This window comes from Erinaceus europaeus, chromosome 7, assembly GCF_950295315.1.
Source record: "Erinaceus europaeus chromosome 7, mEriEur2.1, whole genome shotgun sequence".
Classification (NCBI taxonomy): Eukaryota; Metazoa; Chordata; class Mammalia; order Eulipotyphla; family Erinaceidae; genus Erinaceus; species Erinaceus europaeus.
Genome location: NC_080168.1, coordinates 25918956 through 25936600, shown reverse-complemented (window position 1 = coordinate 25936600; position 17645 = coordinate 25918956). Strand labels below are relative to the sequence as shown.

The 17645-nt window shown below is 39.5% G+C and overlaps 1 protein-coding gene across 7 annotated transcripts in view; it reads left to right on the top strand.

The window, feature by feature from the left end:
* The window catches only part of PIKFYVE (phosphoinositide kinase, FYVE-type zinc finger containing), a 112254-nt gene that overhangs the window by 79893 nt on the left and 14716 nt on the right, over nt 1-17645 (top strand). For 6 of the 7 annotated variants that reach the window (XM_007520174.3, XM_016186893.2, XM_016186890.2 and 3 more), the window contains 12 exons: nt 911-1089; nt 4737-4850; nt 5163-5271; nt 5383-5537; nt 6389-6479; nt 7190-7250; nt 7617-7754; nt 10692-10812; nt 11748-11843; nt 14155-14238; nt 15644-15747; nt 16348-16512. In XM_007520174.3, the coding sequence (XP_007520236.1) occupies nt 911-1089; nt 4737-4850; nt 5163-5271; nt 5383-5537; nt 6389-6479; nt 7190-7250; nt 7617-7754; nt 10692-10812; nt 11748-11843; nt 14155-14238; nt 15644-15747; nt 16348-16512 (1417 nt within the window). The remainder of the gene's footprint in view (nt 1-910; nt 1090-4736; nt 4851-5162; nt 5272-5382; nt 5538-6388; nt 6480-7189; nt 7251-7616; nt 7755-10691; nt 10813-11747; nt 11844-14154; nt 14239-15643; nt 15748-16347; nt 16513-17645) is intronic. The other variant, XM_016186891.2, reaches the window with a different exon arrangement.

Genomic DNA, 17645 nt, shown 5'->3' with positions numbered 1-17645 from the left:
AAGCAACAGAGGTGAAAAGAGCGGGCAGGCACCACAGTGCCCCGCTCTCCCATCATCTGTAGTGCTCCTCTTGCCGTACTGTTCCCGGGTGCTGCTGGAGCTTGAACCCAGGCTTACGTTTGGTGAGGCATGCACTTTGCTGAGAGGGCTGTCTCCCACCCATTTTTGATTGTAATACGCACTTTTCAAGTTCTTTGCAGCGCGTATGTGCCAATTTTAACCTTATTGTTATCTTAATCTGTTTTTTGGAGCATGCTGTCCGAAGGTGCATACAGATAAAATAGCAGTATGACATATCATTATTAGTGGTTGAGGAGAGAAAAAAATCAATTCTTCATACAGCAGTTGTGTGTGGTGTCTTCTCTGTGTCTGTCTCTCCTTCTCTGTCTCACTATCACCCTCTCTGTCTCTCACCCTCTATCTTACAAGAGATGTACGTAGCCCCAGCAATAACCCAGGCAACAAAACAGAAAGTTAAACAAGTATAAACAATACTGCTAAGTATGGTTTTACTTACATTTAAAAAGAAGTCAAGAAAATATATTCCCCAAGGATTTCATTGATGTATAGTTGCTTTTAAAAAAAAATATTTCATTTATTTTTATGAGAGACAGAGAAATTGAGTGGGAAGGGGGAGATAGAGATGGAAAAAGAGAGACAACTGCAGACTTGCTTTGAGGTTTCTTCCCCACTGCAGGTGGGGAGCGGGGTATCCATCCCGGGTCCTTGCACATGGTTATATGTGCACTTAACCAGGTGTGCCACTGACTGGCCCCTTAGGTGCACAGTAAAATGCATTGGTCCAAGTTTCTGTGGTCAGATTGTATTACATTTGTTCTAAGAAACGAAATGCCTTTTTGAAGTGCTCCTACACAGGATTAAATAATGAACAATTTCATCTGAATCTCAGGTAACACCGGTTGTTGCTCTCTCCAATGAGTCCTGGTCCATGTCATTTGCAAAATACCTTGAACTTAGGTTTTATGGACACCAGTACACTCGCAGAGCCAATGCTGAGCCGTGTGGCCACTCCATCCATCATGATTATCACCAGTATTTCTCCTATAACCAGATGGTGGCATCTTTCAGGTAAGAAAGTGATGTGTGGGCAAGGGTACGTAGCATAATGGTTATGCAAAGAGACTCTCCTGCCTGAGGCTCTGAAGTCCCAGGTTCAATCCCCTGCACCACCACAAGCCAGAGCTGAGCAGTGCTCTGGTAAAAACAAAACAAAATAAGTGACCTTGCACACAGTCACATGTTCCCTGGAGGACTTGGAAACATTCCCATTACTACTAAATCAAAGTTAATGTGTTGGAGGCTGGGCGGTAGTACAGTGGGTTAAGCCCACATGGCTCGAAGCTCAAGGACCGGCATAAGGATCCTGGTTTCAGCCCCGGCTCCCCACCTGCAGGGGGGTCGTTTCACAAGCGGTGAAGCAGGTCTGCAGGTGTCTATCTTTTCCTTTCCCTTTCTGTCTTCCCCTCCTCTCTTGATTTCTCTCCATCCTATCCAACAGCAGTGACAACAACAACAATAACAAGGGCAACAAATTGGATAAAATGGCCTCCAGAAGCAGGGGATTCATAGTGTAGGCACCGAGCCCCAGAAGCAACCCCGAAGGAAAAAAAAAAATTAAAGTTAATGTGTTGGTGTGTTTCATTCCTCACTCCCACCCATGCAAGTGCAGACGGCCATACTTTATATTAAGAGTTTACAGTTTGATTATATAAGTGAATCTTACTCTAAGAAATAGTTACTATCTTTGCCTACAGAGTGTGTAGCTAGCTCACTTCTTTTTTTTTTTTTTTTTCCTCCAGGGTTATTGCTGGGCTCGGTGCCTGCACCATGAATCCACCACTCCTGGAGGCCATTTTTCCCCCTTTTTGTTGCCCTAGTTGTTGCAGCCTCGTTGCGGTTATTATTGCCATTGTTGACGTTGCTTTGTTGTTGGATAGGACAGAGAGAAATGGAGAGAGGAGGGGAAGACAGAGAGAGAGGGGAGAGAAAGACAGACACCTGCAGACCTGCTTCACCGCCTGTGAAGCGACTCCCCTGCAGGTGGGGAGCCGGGGGCTCGAACCGGGATCCTTACGCCAGTCCCTGCGCTTTGCGCCACGTGCGCTTAACCCACTGCGCCACTGCCCGACCCCCAGCTAGCTCACTTCTAAATTTAGCTAGTGATATAGTTATGGTGTGGAGTCTGCTAGATCAATATTGCCATCTGTCATCACTCTTTAACTATTGTCTGGGAGCTTGTCAGCATTTTTGCTAAGGCACTAACTGGTAAAAGGATAGTTGGGTATTCTAAATAGAAGTGGAATCACTAGTTCAAAGAATGGGCCATGGGAGTTGGGTGGTAGCGCAGTGGGTTAAGCGCATGTGGCGCAAAGCTCAAGGACCTATTAGGATCCTGGTTCAAGCCCCCGGCTCCCCACCTGCAGGGGAGTCGCTTCACAGGCATTGAAGCAGGTCTGCAGGTGTCTCTCTGTCTCTCTTCCTCTCTATCTCCCCCTTCTCTCTCAATTTCTCTCTGTCTCTATCCAATAACAAATAAAAAGAAAAAAAAGAATGGGCTGTTCTAATACACGATGTTATTAAATGGCTTGAGAAAGTCCTCAGATTCTACCTTCAGAAGGTATCTAGAATCCAAACAGTTCTCACCTCTCCACCACTGCCACTCTGCATTGAGTATCCATGAGATTGTTCCAGTAGCCTCAGCCAGTTTCACTTTATTTTATTTATTTATTTATAATTTTATTTATTTTTCCTTTTGTTGCCCTTGTTTTTATTGTTGTAGTTATTATTGTTGTTGTTATTGATGTCATTGTTGGATAGGACAGAGAGAAAAATGGAGAGAGAGGAGGGGAAGACAGAGAGGGGGAGAGAAAGATAGACACCTGCAGACCTGCTTCATGGCTCATGGCTTGTGTAGCGACTCCCCTGCAGATGGTGAGCCGGGGGCTCAAACCAGGATCCTTATGCCTATCCTTGCGCTTTGCGCCACCTGCGCTTAATCTGCTGCGCTACCACCTGGCTCCCTATTTTTATTTATTATTGGATAGAGATAGAGAGAAATTGAGAGGGTGGGGGGAAAATCAAGAGGAAGAGAAACAGAGAGACACCTGTAGTTCTCCTTCACCACTCCAGAAGCTTTCCCCCTGCAGGTGGAGACCAAGGGCTCGAACCTGGGTCCTCACGCACTATAGTGTGTGCACTTAACCAGGTGCGCCACCACCTGACCCCAACCAGTTTCACTTTAATATTGTCCCCTACATCTTGTTTTCAGTACAGCACCAGAAAGATCTCGTTAAGTGAAAATTGGCTCGTTATTCCTCCATTCTAGACCCCTTCTCCCCCACCACCACCCTCCACCAGTGGGTGTTTTTGCCAGACCGGCGTTTACTGGCCTGCCACCTTCATGCCTTGGCTGCCCAGGATGTCTCTTTAGTGTGCTCACCTTTACTCTCCCACTTCTTCTTCTTCTTCTAGCGTTTGCCCTTCTTCCGTAGCCAGTCAACAGCGTCAGGTTGAGCCTGATGTAAAGTTTCGAGACCTCCTTTGAATCTGGAGAGGTGGCAGTCGTTGACTATGTGGGTCATAGTCTGTCTGGAGCCGCAGGGGCAGTTCGGGTCGTCTCTGGCTCCCCAGCGATGGAACATAGCGGCGCACCGGCCATGGCCTGTTCGACAGCGATTGAGGAGAGCCCAGTCATAACGTGCTAGGTCAAAGCCGGGTTGACGCTTGCAGGGGTCTGTGATGAGGTGTTTGTTCTTTACCTCAGCTGACTGCCAACTCTGTTTCCAAGAGACTGGAACAGAGAAGTTCAGTGTAGGTATAGGGGACCAGATTGGGTGACGAGACGTCAAGCGTTGAACTCTCCCACTGTGGTAGCCTTATTGGTTTCCTCCCATGGTCCCACTTGTACTAAGCAGTGTTTATTTGGGAGCCTTGGACTTGCTGTTCTCTCTCTCGACCACACTGCCTTCACTGCCCAGATCCCTGCCCGCTTTCCCTCACTTTCTGCAGAGGTTGCTCAGATTTCTGCTGCCCGACTCCTCCTTTCCCCAGTACTCTTTCCCTTTCCTGCTTTCTTTCTTTCTTTCTTTTTATATCACTTGCCATCTGACATAATATATATTTTAAGTATTTATTTTGTTTATTGCCAAATTTGTGTATTGTATCCTTTACACCTAAACCAGCATTTGACACTTAGTAGAGATCCAAGAAATGTTTATAACTGGATCCAATTTTCTTTAAAAAGTAAGAGCGTATAACCTTGAAATAGGGATTTTATGGCATACAGCTTTGACTAGACAGTGTAAACCCTGTGGTGGAAAGGCAGGAGGATACATCAACTATTCCCAGGAACTAGGAAGATAATGAGTTCAAGCTAATAAATTATAGAAAAGAGTTTCTTCTTTACAGGTTTATAACCATGAAATTTTTATTTTTAAAATCTACAGGATAGTGTCAGAAGATAAATGATGACATCACAGTACTATGAAAAAAAAAAGCAAAACCAAGCAAATAAGCAAAAAACTTCTAAAACATGGGGGGGGGGCGTTTATAATAATTAAAAGTTGTCTTCAGTATTTTTGTTGCTTTAAAATGCCAGTTTATAGAGACATTTTCTCTTTTGCTTTATAGTGTTTAATTAGCCATAATAATATACCTCAACTCAAGATATTAAGACATTTCACTTTTCTGCTATTACTTCTATTTTTTTCTCGCAGTTATTCTCCTATCCGACTTCTTGAAGTATGTGTTCCACTTCCCAAAATATTCATTAAACGTCAGGCCCCACTGAAAGTGTCCCTTCTTCAGGATCTGAAGGATTTTTTTCAAAAGTAAGTTTTCATTTCTTTGGTCAACATTTTTGTCTAGTCCTGTTTTCTAGTCCTATTTCCAAGTCTCAGGTTTGCTCAGATTTCATTGAACATGTAAATAACTCATTTTCTGAATATATGCTATGTAGGTTGACAACTTGTGAAAGTATTAAAAAGGAAGTCCATCCCAGACATAGCATTTGTTAAAAGTTTTATTTAATTAGGTGAAGCATGTTAAAGTATATTCTGTAGCATATTTTCTATTTATATGAGATATAAAAACATTTGATTCCTACTTTTCTAAAATGCCTAATATTTATATTTTATCATTAGAGTTTCACAGGTATACCTTGCTGTTGATGAAAGACTTGCATCTTTTAAAACAGATACATTTAGCAAAACGAGGGAGGAAAAAATGGAAGATATCTTTGCACAAAAAGAGGTAATGTGTTTCTCTGACAGAAACCCAAGTTAACTATTGCATTAATAATAATAATAATAAATCCTCTTAGGTTGTGTCTTAGGTGGTTGAAATGCTTTCTGTTTCTTGTAGATGGAAGAAGGTGAGTTTAAGAACTGGATTGAGAAGATGCAGGCAAGGCTCATGTCTTCCTCTGTAGATACCCCTCAGCAGCTGCAGTCAGTGTTTGAGTCACTCATTGCCAAGAAACAAAGTCTTTGTGAAGTGCTGCAGGCTTGGAATAATAGGTATGACTTTGCAGTCTTGTGTATCCCTACTGCTCTTGCAGACATGCTTTAAAAATAATTTTAATTTAAATGTCTTTATTGATTATGGTGGTTTCATTTTACTCTCAGGAGAAATTTTCAGTTCCTATGTCTATGTAGCCCCCTTTCACCATTTAAAATACATGTTTTAATCTTTAGATAATGTGAGGTTGAAAAATAAAGATAACATGTCAGTGCTGTTCCAAATATTATAGTGTGTGTGCTTATGATGTTAATATAACTGAATTGGTATTAACTATAAAGCGACCTTTGACTTATAGACAAGGAATTTCATGTTTTATTATCTGTGTCTTAAAGCTTTACTTAAATATTTATTGATAGTTCCCTTTAGTACTTAGTTAAATGTTGTTAGACATTTAATAGCATTTATTTATTTATTTATTATTGAACATTTGGCTTATGCTAGGCATTAAGTAAGGCACTCTTTTATTTGGTTATAAGTTCTACAGTATATATTTCCATTTAAAGGTGGAGACAACTATTAACTCTAAGAGACCAAATGACTTGCTGAAGTTACATAACTTACTTGTCAGAGTTGGGCTTTGAGCTCTTGTCTCAGGGTCTCTCAAATCTGGTGGGTTTTGTTTGTTTTTAACTTATTATGTTATTTTTTTTCTTAAATAATTTTAGCCTTATCAGTAATAACTCTTTACTAAGTGAATAGAAAGAAGACCAAAATTTTATAATCCATTACACTCAGAAATAGAAAAATGTAGTTATTGTATCTTTGGAACTGTGAAGGAAAAATTATGAGCATTATTCAGGACGTCAGAGCCATATTCTCCTATTCATCCCCCTTTTAACTGTTACAGGCTACAGGAGCTTTTCCAGCAGGAAAAGGGCCGAAAACGTCCTTCAGTTCCTCCAAGTCCTGGAAGACTGAGACAAGGGGAAGAAAGCAAGGTAATAAAATGTAGTTTTCTCTTTGGCCTTTCTACTATATAGCGATCTTTAAATTTATTTATTTATTCATTTTCCCTTTTGTTGCCCTTGTTTTTTATTGTTGTTGTGGTTATTATTGTTGTTATTGATGTCATTGTTGTTAGATAGGACGGAGAGAAATGGAGAGAGGAGGGAAGACAGAGTGGGAGAGAAAGACAGATACCTCCAGACCTGCTTCACCGCCTGTGAAGCGACTCCCCTGCAGGTGGGGAGCTGAGGACTCAAACTGGGATCCTTACGCCAGTCCTTGCACTTTGTGCCACCTGCACTTAACCCACTTCACTACCACCCACCTCCCTATATAGCTATCTTAACCATAAATAACAGGACATGAGATAACCCAGTGAGTAACAAAAGATTGCTTGACTTAATGAGGGAAAGCTTCATGAGTGGTGAAGCAGGGCTGCAGGTGTGTGTCTGTCTGTCTCCCTCTCTATCTCCTCCTCCCCTTTCAATTTCTCTCTATCCAGTAATAAGTATATATATAATAAAACTCCCTCATACTAAATTCTAACAGGGCAAAATTTAAGAGATATAATCCAGATATGGAAAAGCTCTCCGAGTGTCTTAATTCTTAAGCAATTTGAAGTTTCAGATTTGCTAAATGTGAAATTTTTTTAAAGTTTGATTTTTATTGCTTATTTAAGAACTGAGCATTTACTTCTCTACAGATAAGCACAATGGATGCATCCCCACGTAATGTTTCTCCAGGACTTCAAAATGGAGAGAAAGGTTGGTCTTTGAGTTTGGTGATTTTTTTTCCCCCCAGCTTTGTCTTAATTTCAAAATCTATTAAATGCAATGAGCTAATTTTTAGTTGAGTGTTATGACCTAGTGAAAAATTGAATAGAAGTTAGACTTGAGTGTCAATCACAGCGTTTCCAGTTTCATTCAAATAATTGTGGCCAACTCACGTAACGTGTATGGACTTTTTGATCCATTTTTAGGATAAATGCTAAGGTGGCCTACGTAATTTTTAAGCAGCTAAATTTCTTTGATTTAGTAAGTAGAAATAGGAGTTGCCACTTATTAAGCATTACCAAGTAGAAATAGACTTAATGCATGAAAATGACTCACCTCAGTGTATCTTTTCTTCAGAGGACCGCTTTTTGACTACCCTCTCCAGTCAGAGTTCCACCAGTTCCACCCATCTCCAGCTGCCTACGCCACCTGAAGTCACTCCTGAGCAATCAGTGGGAGGGCCTTCCGACCTCGACACAATCAGCAGTTCTGAAGGTGTGGTTTCACTCATTCCTGCTGTATTTCACCCAGAAAAGACAAAGCACTGAGATATAACACAGTGACTAACACAGTGATTTCTTATCCTTTAGCATTTAACATTCTGTTTACTTATTGAATAGGTTTTTTAAATGATTTTTTAAAATAGTGATTTAATATTTATTTACAAAATTGTGAGATATCAGAGGTATAATTCTGCACCGTTCTCACCACCAGAGTTCTGTGTCCCCACTCCTTACATTTGAAACTGCAGTAGTTCTCCGAAGGTCACAGTTATGGGCTAACTATTATTTCTATAACTAACTATCTTCTCTCTCCCTCTCCCTCTCTCTCTCTCTCTCTATATATATATATATATATATTTGCCCATTTTTTCTATGGTCCTGCCTTCTCTTCCTTTCTCTCTCTCTCTCTCTTTCTCTTTTTCTTCCTTCTCTTCCTTTCTAATTCTAACCTACACCTATTATCACTTCTGAATGTCCTTCCTGTTTTCCTTTTCTCTCTCCTGGTTTTGATGGAATTGGAGTTCAGAGCCTCTGATCATCTTCCTTTACTGAATGTTTCTAAAAAGAATATCTTTACTTATTTTATGAGAGTAAAAGAGGGAGGGAAAGACCCGGATATTCTTCTGACAGAGGCGGTGTTGGGGATTAAGCCTGGCAGCCCACACACGTAAGCTGTGTAAGTCTACTCTCCTGCTGAAACAGCTCCCCAGCGTGCTCTTTTACATACTGCCTTTCACCATATCTCATGCGCTGCTTGGCATGGAAGTATCTCAGTAATAAAATGTTATTCAGTGTCATCTACTTCACCCTGGAATATTATCCCCCTCTCCCTCTCCCTTCTCCCTATTCCATCCTCTCTAAATCCCTTCCCTTTCCCTCCTTCCCTTTTGCCACAGTCTTGTACATGTCTCTTTGCTCCCAGATTGACTTTCTTCTTCTTTTTTTGTTTTTAATTTATTTCATAATGATTGACAAGATTATAGGATAAGAGGGCACAATTCCATACAGTTCCCACCACCAAAGTTGCATATCCTGTCCCCTCCATTGGAAGGTTCCCTGTTCATTATCCCTCTGGGAGTATGGAGCAAAGATCTTATGGGCTGCAGAAGGTGGGAGGTCTGGCTTCTGTAATTGCTTTTCTGCTGGACTTGGGCATCGGCAGGTCAATCCATACTCCCAGCCTATTTCTATCTTTCCCTAGTGGGGTAGGGCTCTGGAGACATTAGTGAGGTCATCTGCCCAAGGATGTCAGGTTGGCGTCATGGTAGTTATGGTAACTTGGTGGCTGAAAAGCATTAAGATATAAAGCAGAATAAATTGTTTGGTAATCAGGATCCTAAAGGAAAGAGTATATAAGTGTATAGCAGATGAAATTTGGGGTCTTCATGTTGGAAGAAGCTAGGAAGTCTATTTTAGGTATATTCCAAGAAGCCCATGACTTTATTAATTTTTGCCTGAGCCCAATAGCTAACATGCAGGTGGGCTAACGTATTGTCTGGGAAAATGGTGTCAGAGTTGGGAACAGGACTAGAAAGTTGCATCAGGATGGAGAGTAGCTCCCAACTATGAGAACCGTATGTACATACTGTTAGCTGTAGACCCCAAAGATTTGATCTGGGCCCATGTCTAATTCATACTTCACACAGGAGCTTGTGTAACCTCTACATCCCTATGGGTCTGAGCTCACATTCCATGGTCATAGCTGGGAACATTCTAGGCTGCCCTCATTTCAAGATCAGTCTTCCTCGAGTGGCAGGGTATGTTGACCCAGCCTCTCTTCAGAGTGGAGCAATTTCTACCACCATTGTTCTACATTGAGGGCAATGTCCTGCAGAGGCCCACAAGAGGGTTTATGATGTTGTTCCTGATGGAAATGACCAGTGATGGTGGACAGAGGGATCTGTTAGAGGTCTAGGCTCATCATATCTTTCTTTTCGTTTTTTTTTTTTTTTTTTTTTTTAAGTCCCATCATATCTATGTGGGAATCCCAGGATTCCCTGACTAGGGCCATCATTAAAATGTGCCCAGACCGACTTTTTAAAATGCATCCATCCATCCATCCATCCATCCATCCATTCATTCATTCATTCATAAAGAGAAATACCACACAACTGGAGCTTCCCCTAGTGTTGTGCCACTCCCGTGTGGTATCGGAACTTAAACCTGGCCCATGCACTCCCATGTGGTATCAGATTGAACCTGGCCCATGCACTCCCGTGTGGTATCAGAACTTGAACCTGGCCCATGCACTCCCATGTGGTATCAGAACTTGAACCTGGCCCATGCACTCCCATGTGGTATCAGATTGAACCTGGCCCATGCACATGGCAAGGCATGTCTCCTGTGTGGCCACAGGGCCTTTATTTTCTTAAATCTTATGAAGCACATGATTGTTGCCCATCAAGAAAGAGAAATGATAATCATTTCCACAGAAGTAAATATGTTTCACTATTAGCAAATGTATGCCTTGATTCTCTTTCTCTGTTTTCTGTCTAAACAGTAAATAATGCCAAGTTTAAAAAGAACATTTCAATCTCACTTAAACTCAGACATAGTAAACGTGGTGCATGTGGTTGAGTTGACATGACAGCTTGAACAGCCATGGACACGTGTCGTTCATATATGCTCACATGGTGGCTATTGCCTAGCTCTTGTGATAGAGTAACGAACTACCAACTGTAGAATGCCTGCTTCAGAGATGTTAAAATAGAAAGAAAAAAGTACCCCTTGGAGTAACTGGTTTACTTCAGCATTGCTTCCTGTTTAATTCCATATTCCTAGATTAGAAATGCTCAGCACAACTAGCAGTTAAAGGTAAGCACACATCAGTGTTCTGAAAAAGAAAAAAAAAAAAAACTAAGTTGACACTTTGTACAGCTTTCACCATAACTGAATATTAAAATATAAGTGGAATATTTTTTCATCCTAGATGTGTTCGATGGACATTTGCTGGGATCCACAGATAGCCAAGTGAAGGAAAAATCAACCATGAAAGCCATCTTTGCAAATTTGCTCCCAGGAAATAGCTATAATCCTATTCCATTTCCTTTGTAAGTGATATAAAGATGAGTCACACTAAAACTGGTTTTATTTTCATTTCATTTGAGCATCTCTTTACAGCTTTACCCTGTAAATGTTTAGATGCATCTATTTAACTATATAATTTAACAGTTATAATGTTGTGTTTCTATCACCTTTTATGTTCAGTGTAACTATTAGGCAAACGAAAGAAATGTATCCTTGATGGGTTGGAGTAGAACTGAAGGGAGCAAAATTGGAAATGGAAATGTACCACTGAGTTTGTGTTATAACAGGATATATAATGGTAGATTATTTATTATTTGGAGTAGTTCATTTCTACAGCTTTGAGAAAACGTTAAGCTTATAGAAAAATAAAACCTGTTACACTTCAGCTGTTAACCCTTTTTTTTTTTTTTTTAAATTTTTTAAGTAGTGGGGCCCAGAGTGTGGAAACCTTTGTTGGGATTTACTATTCCAGAATGTTACGTTTTCTAATAATTTTCTTTAATATTTTTTATTTATTATTGGGTAGAGATGGAGAGAAATTGAGAGGAGAGGGGAGATAGTGAGGGAAAGATACAGAGAGACACCCACAGCCCTGCTTCACCACTCGAGAAGCTTTCCCCCTGCAGATGGGGACCGGTGGCTCGAACCTGGGTCCTTGCACACTGTTAATGTGAGTGAGTGCTTAACCAGGTGTGCTACCACTTGCCCCCCTTTAGTATTTTTTATTTATTTTCTGATGATTTTCTATTGCCTTAAAAAAAGTTTCTTTTGGTAATCTTCCCTTGGCTCTTCAGTTTTAGTTCTGTATCCATTTTTGTTCACTTATATTCTTATAGTTGTGCAGCATTTCAGCTTTTTTTTTTTGTTCTGAGATGTATTTGTATGTACAAGTGGTTTATATATGCAGTTAATTTAGTTCTTATTTATTTATTTATGCACTTTTTGAATTTTTGAACAGTGATCCAGATAAACATTACTTAATGTATGAACACGAACGGGTACCCATTGCTGTCTGTGAGAAGGAACCCAGCTCCATTATTGCTTTTGCTCTCAGGTATTAATCCCAAGATTTTCTCAGTTGTACTTATATTTTCTCATCTTAGATGTATTTATTATTGCCTTATTGTTGAGATCTTTCATATAAAGTAGAACAAGTGGTTAGATAAGGCAAAAATGCATATTCCTTGGGCATTCTAACTGTATCTGCAATTCATATTCTTTGGCTGTGATAGCTGTATCTGAAAATGTGATCTCTACCCAAATAATCTCACACAGAGTAATTGGCAGAGTGATTTATTTGCTAATCTTAGTGTTCTTAACCATTCTCTCAGGTGTAACATGGATCCATTTTATACCTTACTTTGATTGATTTTTTTTGGATATAGCTTTGAAATATTTCTACCACATGTCATCTGAATATTTTTTGTGTTCTTTATCCATTCCATTCCTGCTTCTCACACATCAGGTAAAGTTTTCTTACTTAGAATAATTGAGGTTCTATGTCTTAACCCATTGACATTTCTGACCTTTCAATCTACATGCTCACGTTAATCTTGTATCTTTAACAGAACACCCCTCTCTAAAAAATGTTGATGTGTTGTCTAAAAGTATAAAACTCAAACCTTAATGTTATCTTGGAAGGGACAGAATTTAGTTTAAGTAGAATCTCAGATATTTAATTAAATTTTTCCCTATTTGAAGGCATTAAAATGTAAAATCCTTCTGTCCTTATAGTGGTTACAAGAAGCTCACCTACTGAACAGACTATTTGAATGTCTGCAATATATGATATACTGGGTATTAGATCTGTCTGAGTAAACAAGATACACTTAAATGATTCATGGCTTTGGGGGTTTAAAGGTTACTGTTTGGATACTGAAGATTTTTTTTTCCCCCTTAGTTTCCACTTGATAAATGTTTAATGTTTACTTTTTTTGGGCCTCCATGAAAATAATCCTTGCTTTCGTTTTACTTCTTAGTCACATAAAAACAGATCTTGAAAAGAAATATATAGGTACACATCTCTGAATTACTGAGGGTTCAGTTCACTTCAGTAAGCAAATCATGCAACACTCATTTCTTTGGTCTATGAGTACATGTAAAGTTATATGCTTGGATGATCATACGACCAGTTAAATTTGTAATAGTATTCTGTATAAAAATGTTATGTTGAACTGGGAGACAGTATAATGATTATATAAAAGGGTTTTCATGCCCAAGGCTCTGAGATCCCATGCTCAGTTCCTACCATAAACCAGAGCTGAGCAGTGCTCTGATAAATTATATATATATATATATAATACCACTTTATTGCAAGAAAATGTTATCATCGAAAGCCTTCTGCCTTTAATTATCATCCAAATAAATTTTTTTTTTTTGCTGGTAGAGCCTTGCCTTGTTGATGGCTGCTGATTCAGGTGTTGGTTGTTGAAGAGAGGGTTGGCTGTGACAATTTTTTTTTTAAATAAGGCATTTATAGACTGACATAATAGTTCTCTGTAGCATGCAGTGCTACTTGATAACATTTCACTAGCAGTAGAACTTCTTTTAAAACAAGAGTCAGTCCTTGTGTGGCATAACTATTGTGTCTCAGTGAAGTAGTCAGAACACACACAAGACTTGGGAGATTTTTTTTTCACTGCTTATATATAAGGATGTGGTGTGTGGTGCTGCAAAACAGATGTAGTAGTGAGAGCAAAAATCACTGATAACAGATATAATAATAATGGTAATAGTATTGAAAAGAGTTGGAAGTATTATGGTCATAATCAAAATGTGACAGAGATTCAAAATAAGTACACAGTGTTGGGAACGTGGCACTGATAAACTTGGTAGATGCAGGGTTACCACAGACCTTCAATTTGTAAAAGACAAATTATGTCTGTGAAGTACAGTAAAACAAGGTGAGCCTTACACCCTGAGATGCTTCTTTTGTCTTTGACATCTGAGTTCTGTAAATCAAGGCTCCCAGAGTGCTGTTTTTTTTTTTTTTTCCTCTCCCTTGTCCAACATGACATTGAGACCTTTTCCCTTCCTTAAAGTTAGTACAGGAGCACTTTCAAGTTCTTTTCCTTTGTTAACACTCACCATGAGTTTCATACTTTGATACTACTTGCTTAACCCGTGAACAAAAGGTGATGAGACTATTGCTACTGGTCTGTATGGAGGGCCGTATTTTCTATCCTCTCTGCAGACATTGACCCTCTTCATGAAACTTACGTGCAGTAACAGTTTCAGTGTATTTGCTTAATGATGGACACTTAAAATGGTTCTATTTCTCTGATATAAAACGCATTCTAAAACATTATGTATTTTGAAAGAAGGAATTAAATGCTTAATGCTTTTCAAACTATTTCTGCCCAAAGTTGTAAAGAATACCGAAATGCCTTAGAGGAACTGTCCAAAGCGACTCTGCGGAGCAGTGCTGAAGAAGGGCTTCCAGCAAATAGGTGATCCGTGATTGAGTAGAATCTATTTTAATTTAGCTATGCCATTTTTTAACTCCTTAGACTTCATTTTTAATATTGACTTAGTATCAGTGTGAAAATATTTAGGGTACTGACAGTGACACTCATCTTTTCAGCTAATAATTGGTAAAACAAGATTTAAACATGGCAAAAGGTCTTAAAAAGTATTTTATGATACAGTTTTCTGACAATTGTCATACAAGTTTAGTGTATTTTGCAGATTTCAACTTTCAACATTTAAAGTTTTTCATGTAAAAACTATTTGGGAAATCAGTATACTGCTGACTGGTTTTGTAATTTCAAATATTTGTGAATTTTCCACAATCATTAAAGATCCTAGAAGTTACAATGAAGAAAAAAAAAAAAAACCACAATATCCCAGGGGACTGAGTGATAGTGCAGTAGGTTAAGTGCACATAGTACGAAGCACAAAGACCCACAAAAGGATCCTGGTTCGAGCCCCCTGGTTCCCTACCTGCACTGGGGGGTCGCTTCACAAGTGGTGAAGCAGGTCTGTGGGTGTCTTTCTCTTCCCCTCTCTATCTTCCCCTTCTCCCTCAATTTCTCTCTGTCCTATCCTATTAAAGAAAAAAAGAGGGAGTCGAACTGTAGTGCAGCGGGTTAAGCGCAGGTGGCGCAAAGCACAAGGACCGGCATAAGGATCCCGGTTCGAACCCCGGCTCCCCACCTGCAGGGGAGTCGCTTCACAGGCAGTGAAGCAGGTCTGCAGGTGTCTTTCTCTTCTCCTCTCTGTCTTCCCCTCCTCTCTCCATTTCTCTCTGTCCTATCCAACAACAATAATAACTACAACAATAAAACAACAAGGGCAACAAAAGGGAATAAATAAATAAAATAAATATAAAAAAAAATTTTTTAAAAGTAAAAAAGAAAAAAAGAAAAAGGAAAAAAAATGTCACAATATCCCAAACGAGTTTGTCTAATATCTTGGAATTTGTTGTGGACTTGTTACTATGATTTTTACTGAACTTACATTTTCCAATTTTACTAGCACAATGTTTGATCTGAATTCTATATCATTGTGGTGTCTAGCATGAGAAATCTATATTTTGTTTTCTGTAATTGTTTGATTTGTAGGTGTTGATCTGGCTCTAGTGGACTTAGGAAAAGTAATATATATAAGTTTTTACTTTCATATATTTCTTCATATGCATTCATTATGTTTTGCTTTCCTTAAGTCCAGTAGACATCCCAAGGTTTTTTTCCTTCTGTACTCTCACCTGCATTTCAACAAGCCATGAATCTGATTTCTGAGTTTATAAGTGTGACTAGGTGGGAAGTCGATTAATGTAGGAATCAGGGGGTTTGCTCTTTTCCATCTCAGTAGTATATGACCAACTATCCCCCCCCTTTTTTTTTTTCCTTTTAGCACTTTAGACAGCAGACCAAAGAGTAGCAGCCCTATTAGATTACCCGAGATCAGTGGCGGACAGACAAACCGTAATTCGGAAGCAGAGCCACAGCCACAACCAAGTAAGATCACAAATAGAGGAGTACTGATACGCAGTCTTTGTTCTTAATTGTGGTTAAAAACAAACAAACAAAAACATTAAGGTCATAGGCAGGACTGAAGTAGGGACAGGGAGAGAGACCTCACAGTGGGATTTGGACTGGTCACGGTGTATTGTTTCCAAGTAAAGGGCTCAGGGGGAGAAGGAGAAGGGAGGGACCCAAGACAACCTAGGGGTCCTGGTGCATGAGAAAAGGCCCTAGGTGGTGGGTGAGAATGTTCTGCAAAGAATTTTCACAGAGATGAGAAATCGTTCCGTGTGTCAGTGACTGCACTGTAAACCACTAGCCCCCAGGCCCCATAAAAGCCATAAAAAAAAATTTAAAAAAAAACAAAGAATTAAATTAAAAATGTATTTATTACATCTGGTCTTTGAAATGATATGGGTTAAACTTGTGTGTATTCTTTCATATATAATCTGTGCAAATAAAAGTACCAGTATTATTCCTGTGTATCTCGTTCAGAAAATGGTTACTGCTAACAGAGGGATGAATCGCACATTTTAATTTTTCCACCTGCAGTGACCTTTTACTTAAAATTAATATGTTACCTCTTATTTTTAGCCAAAAAGGCTTCTGGAATGTTGTCCTTCTTCCGAGGGACAGCAGGGAAAAGCCCTGATCTCTCTTCCCAGAAGAGAGAAACCTTACGTGGAGCAGATAGTGCTTACTACCACGTTGGGCAGACGGGCAAGGAAGGGACGCAGAGTCAAGGCATTGAGCCTCAAGGTGTGTTCAAGGAGACAATGTTCTTGTTCTAGGCTTCTAATGATTTATTTTGGTTACTAATGTTCCTTTAGCTTTAAGCAGATATTTCTTCCAGCTGAAACCAACACAGTCCTTCTCTTCTCAAACCTCAGTGTGGCCAAGTGGTAAAAAAAAAAACACAATGGTGCTTGGGAGAGCCCAACTGATTTCAGATGTTGCCATTACAATTTATTTATCTTGTGGTAGAAATCAGAATCTTTAGGTGAGGGAAAAGTGACTGATATCCACCTTCATGCTGATGTTACAAAAAAAAAAAAAAGTCTGCCTTGTTTGAGTTAGACCAGGAGTCATCAAACTGCTGACCTGCTTCTGAAAATCAGATTGCACTGAAACACAGGCACACCCATTCATCTACTTCTTGTCTAACTTGTTTTGTGTCCTATTGGATATTTGAATAGTTTGAGTAGATGCATTCGAATAGACTGAGTAGAAAGCATTTAGCACTTTCAGAAATGGTTTGGTCATCCCTGGGTTTAGATTATGATTAGTTTAAAGGCATAACCATCTAGTGAGGATGCATGGTCAAGGAGTAATAGTCAACACAGAGATACTCCCCCAGACAGCCAAGAATTGACAACTATTGAACCTCATCAAACTACAGTTAAGGCTTTACTCTAGTCTAGTATTTGATAGACTGTCATTGGGCTACCATTGCATACCATATGCTCCTTGGGAAGCACTGACCCAAGAAATGATTTTGAAATGTGTTAACTTAGTGGATGACTTATTCTTTTAGATATTAAAATATGTTTTAAATCTACAACATTTAAGTAGTGAGTCTAGTATTAGGTTTGCCAGACAAATCCATCAACTATGTGATCTGTAATATTTTTTTTCTCAGTTTTTTTTTTTTTCCCTCCCCAGTAGAGCACTGTTCAGCTCTGGCTTATGGTAGTGCTGAGGATTGAACCTGGACCTTCCAGAGCCTCAGGCATGAAAGTCCTTGGCATAGCCACTATGCTATCTCCTCACCCACAAATACATTAAGTACAAACAATCACACTGAAGTAGACACAAGTATTTTCATCTCGGAAGTCGGGCAGTAGCACAGCAGGTTAAGCGCACGTGGCGCAAAGCCCAAGGACTGGTGGAAG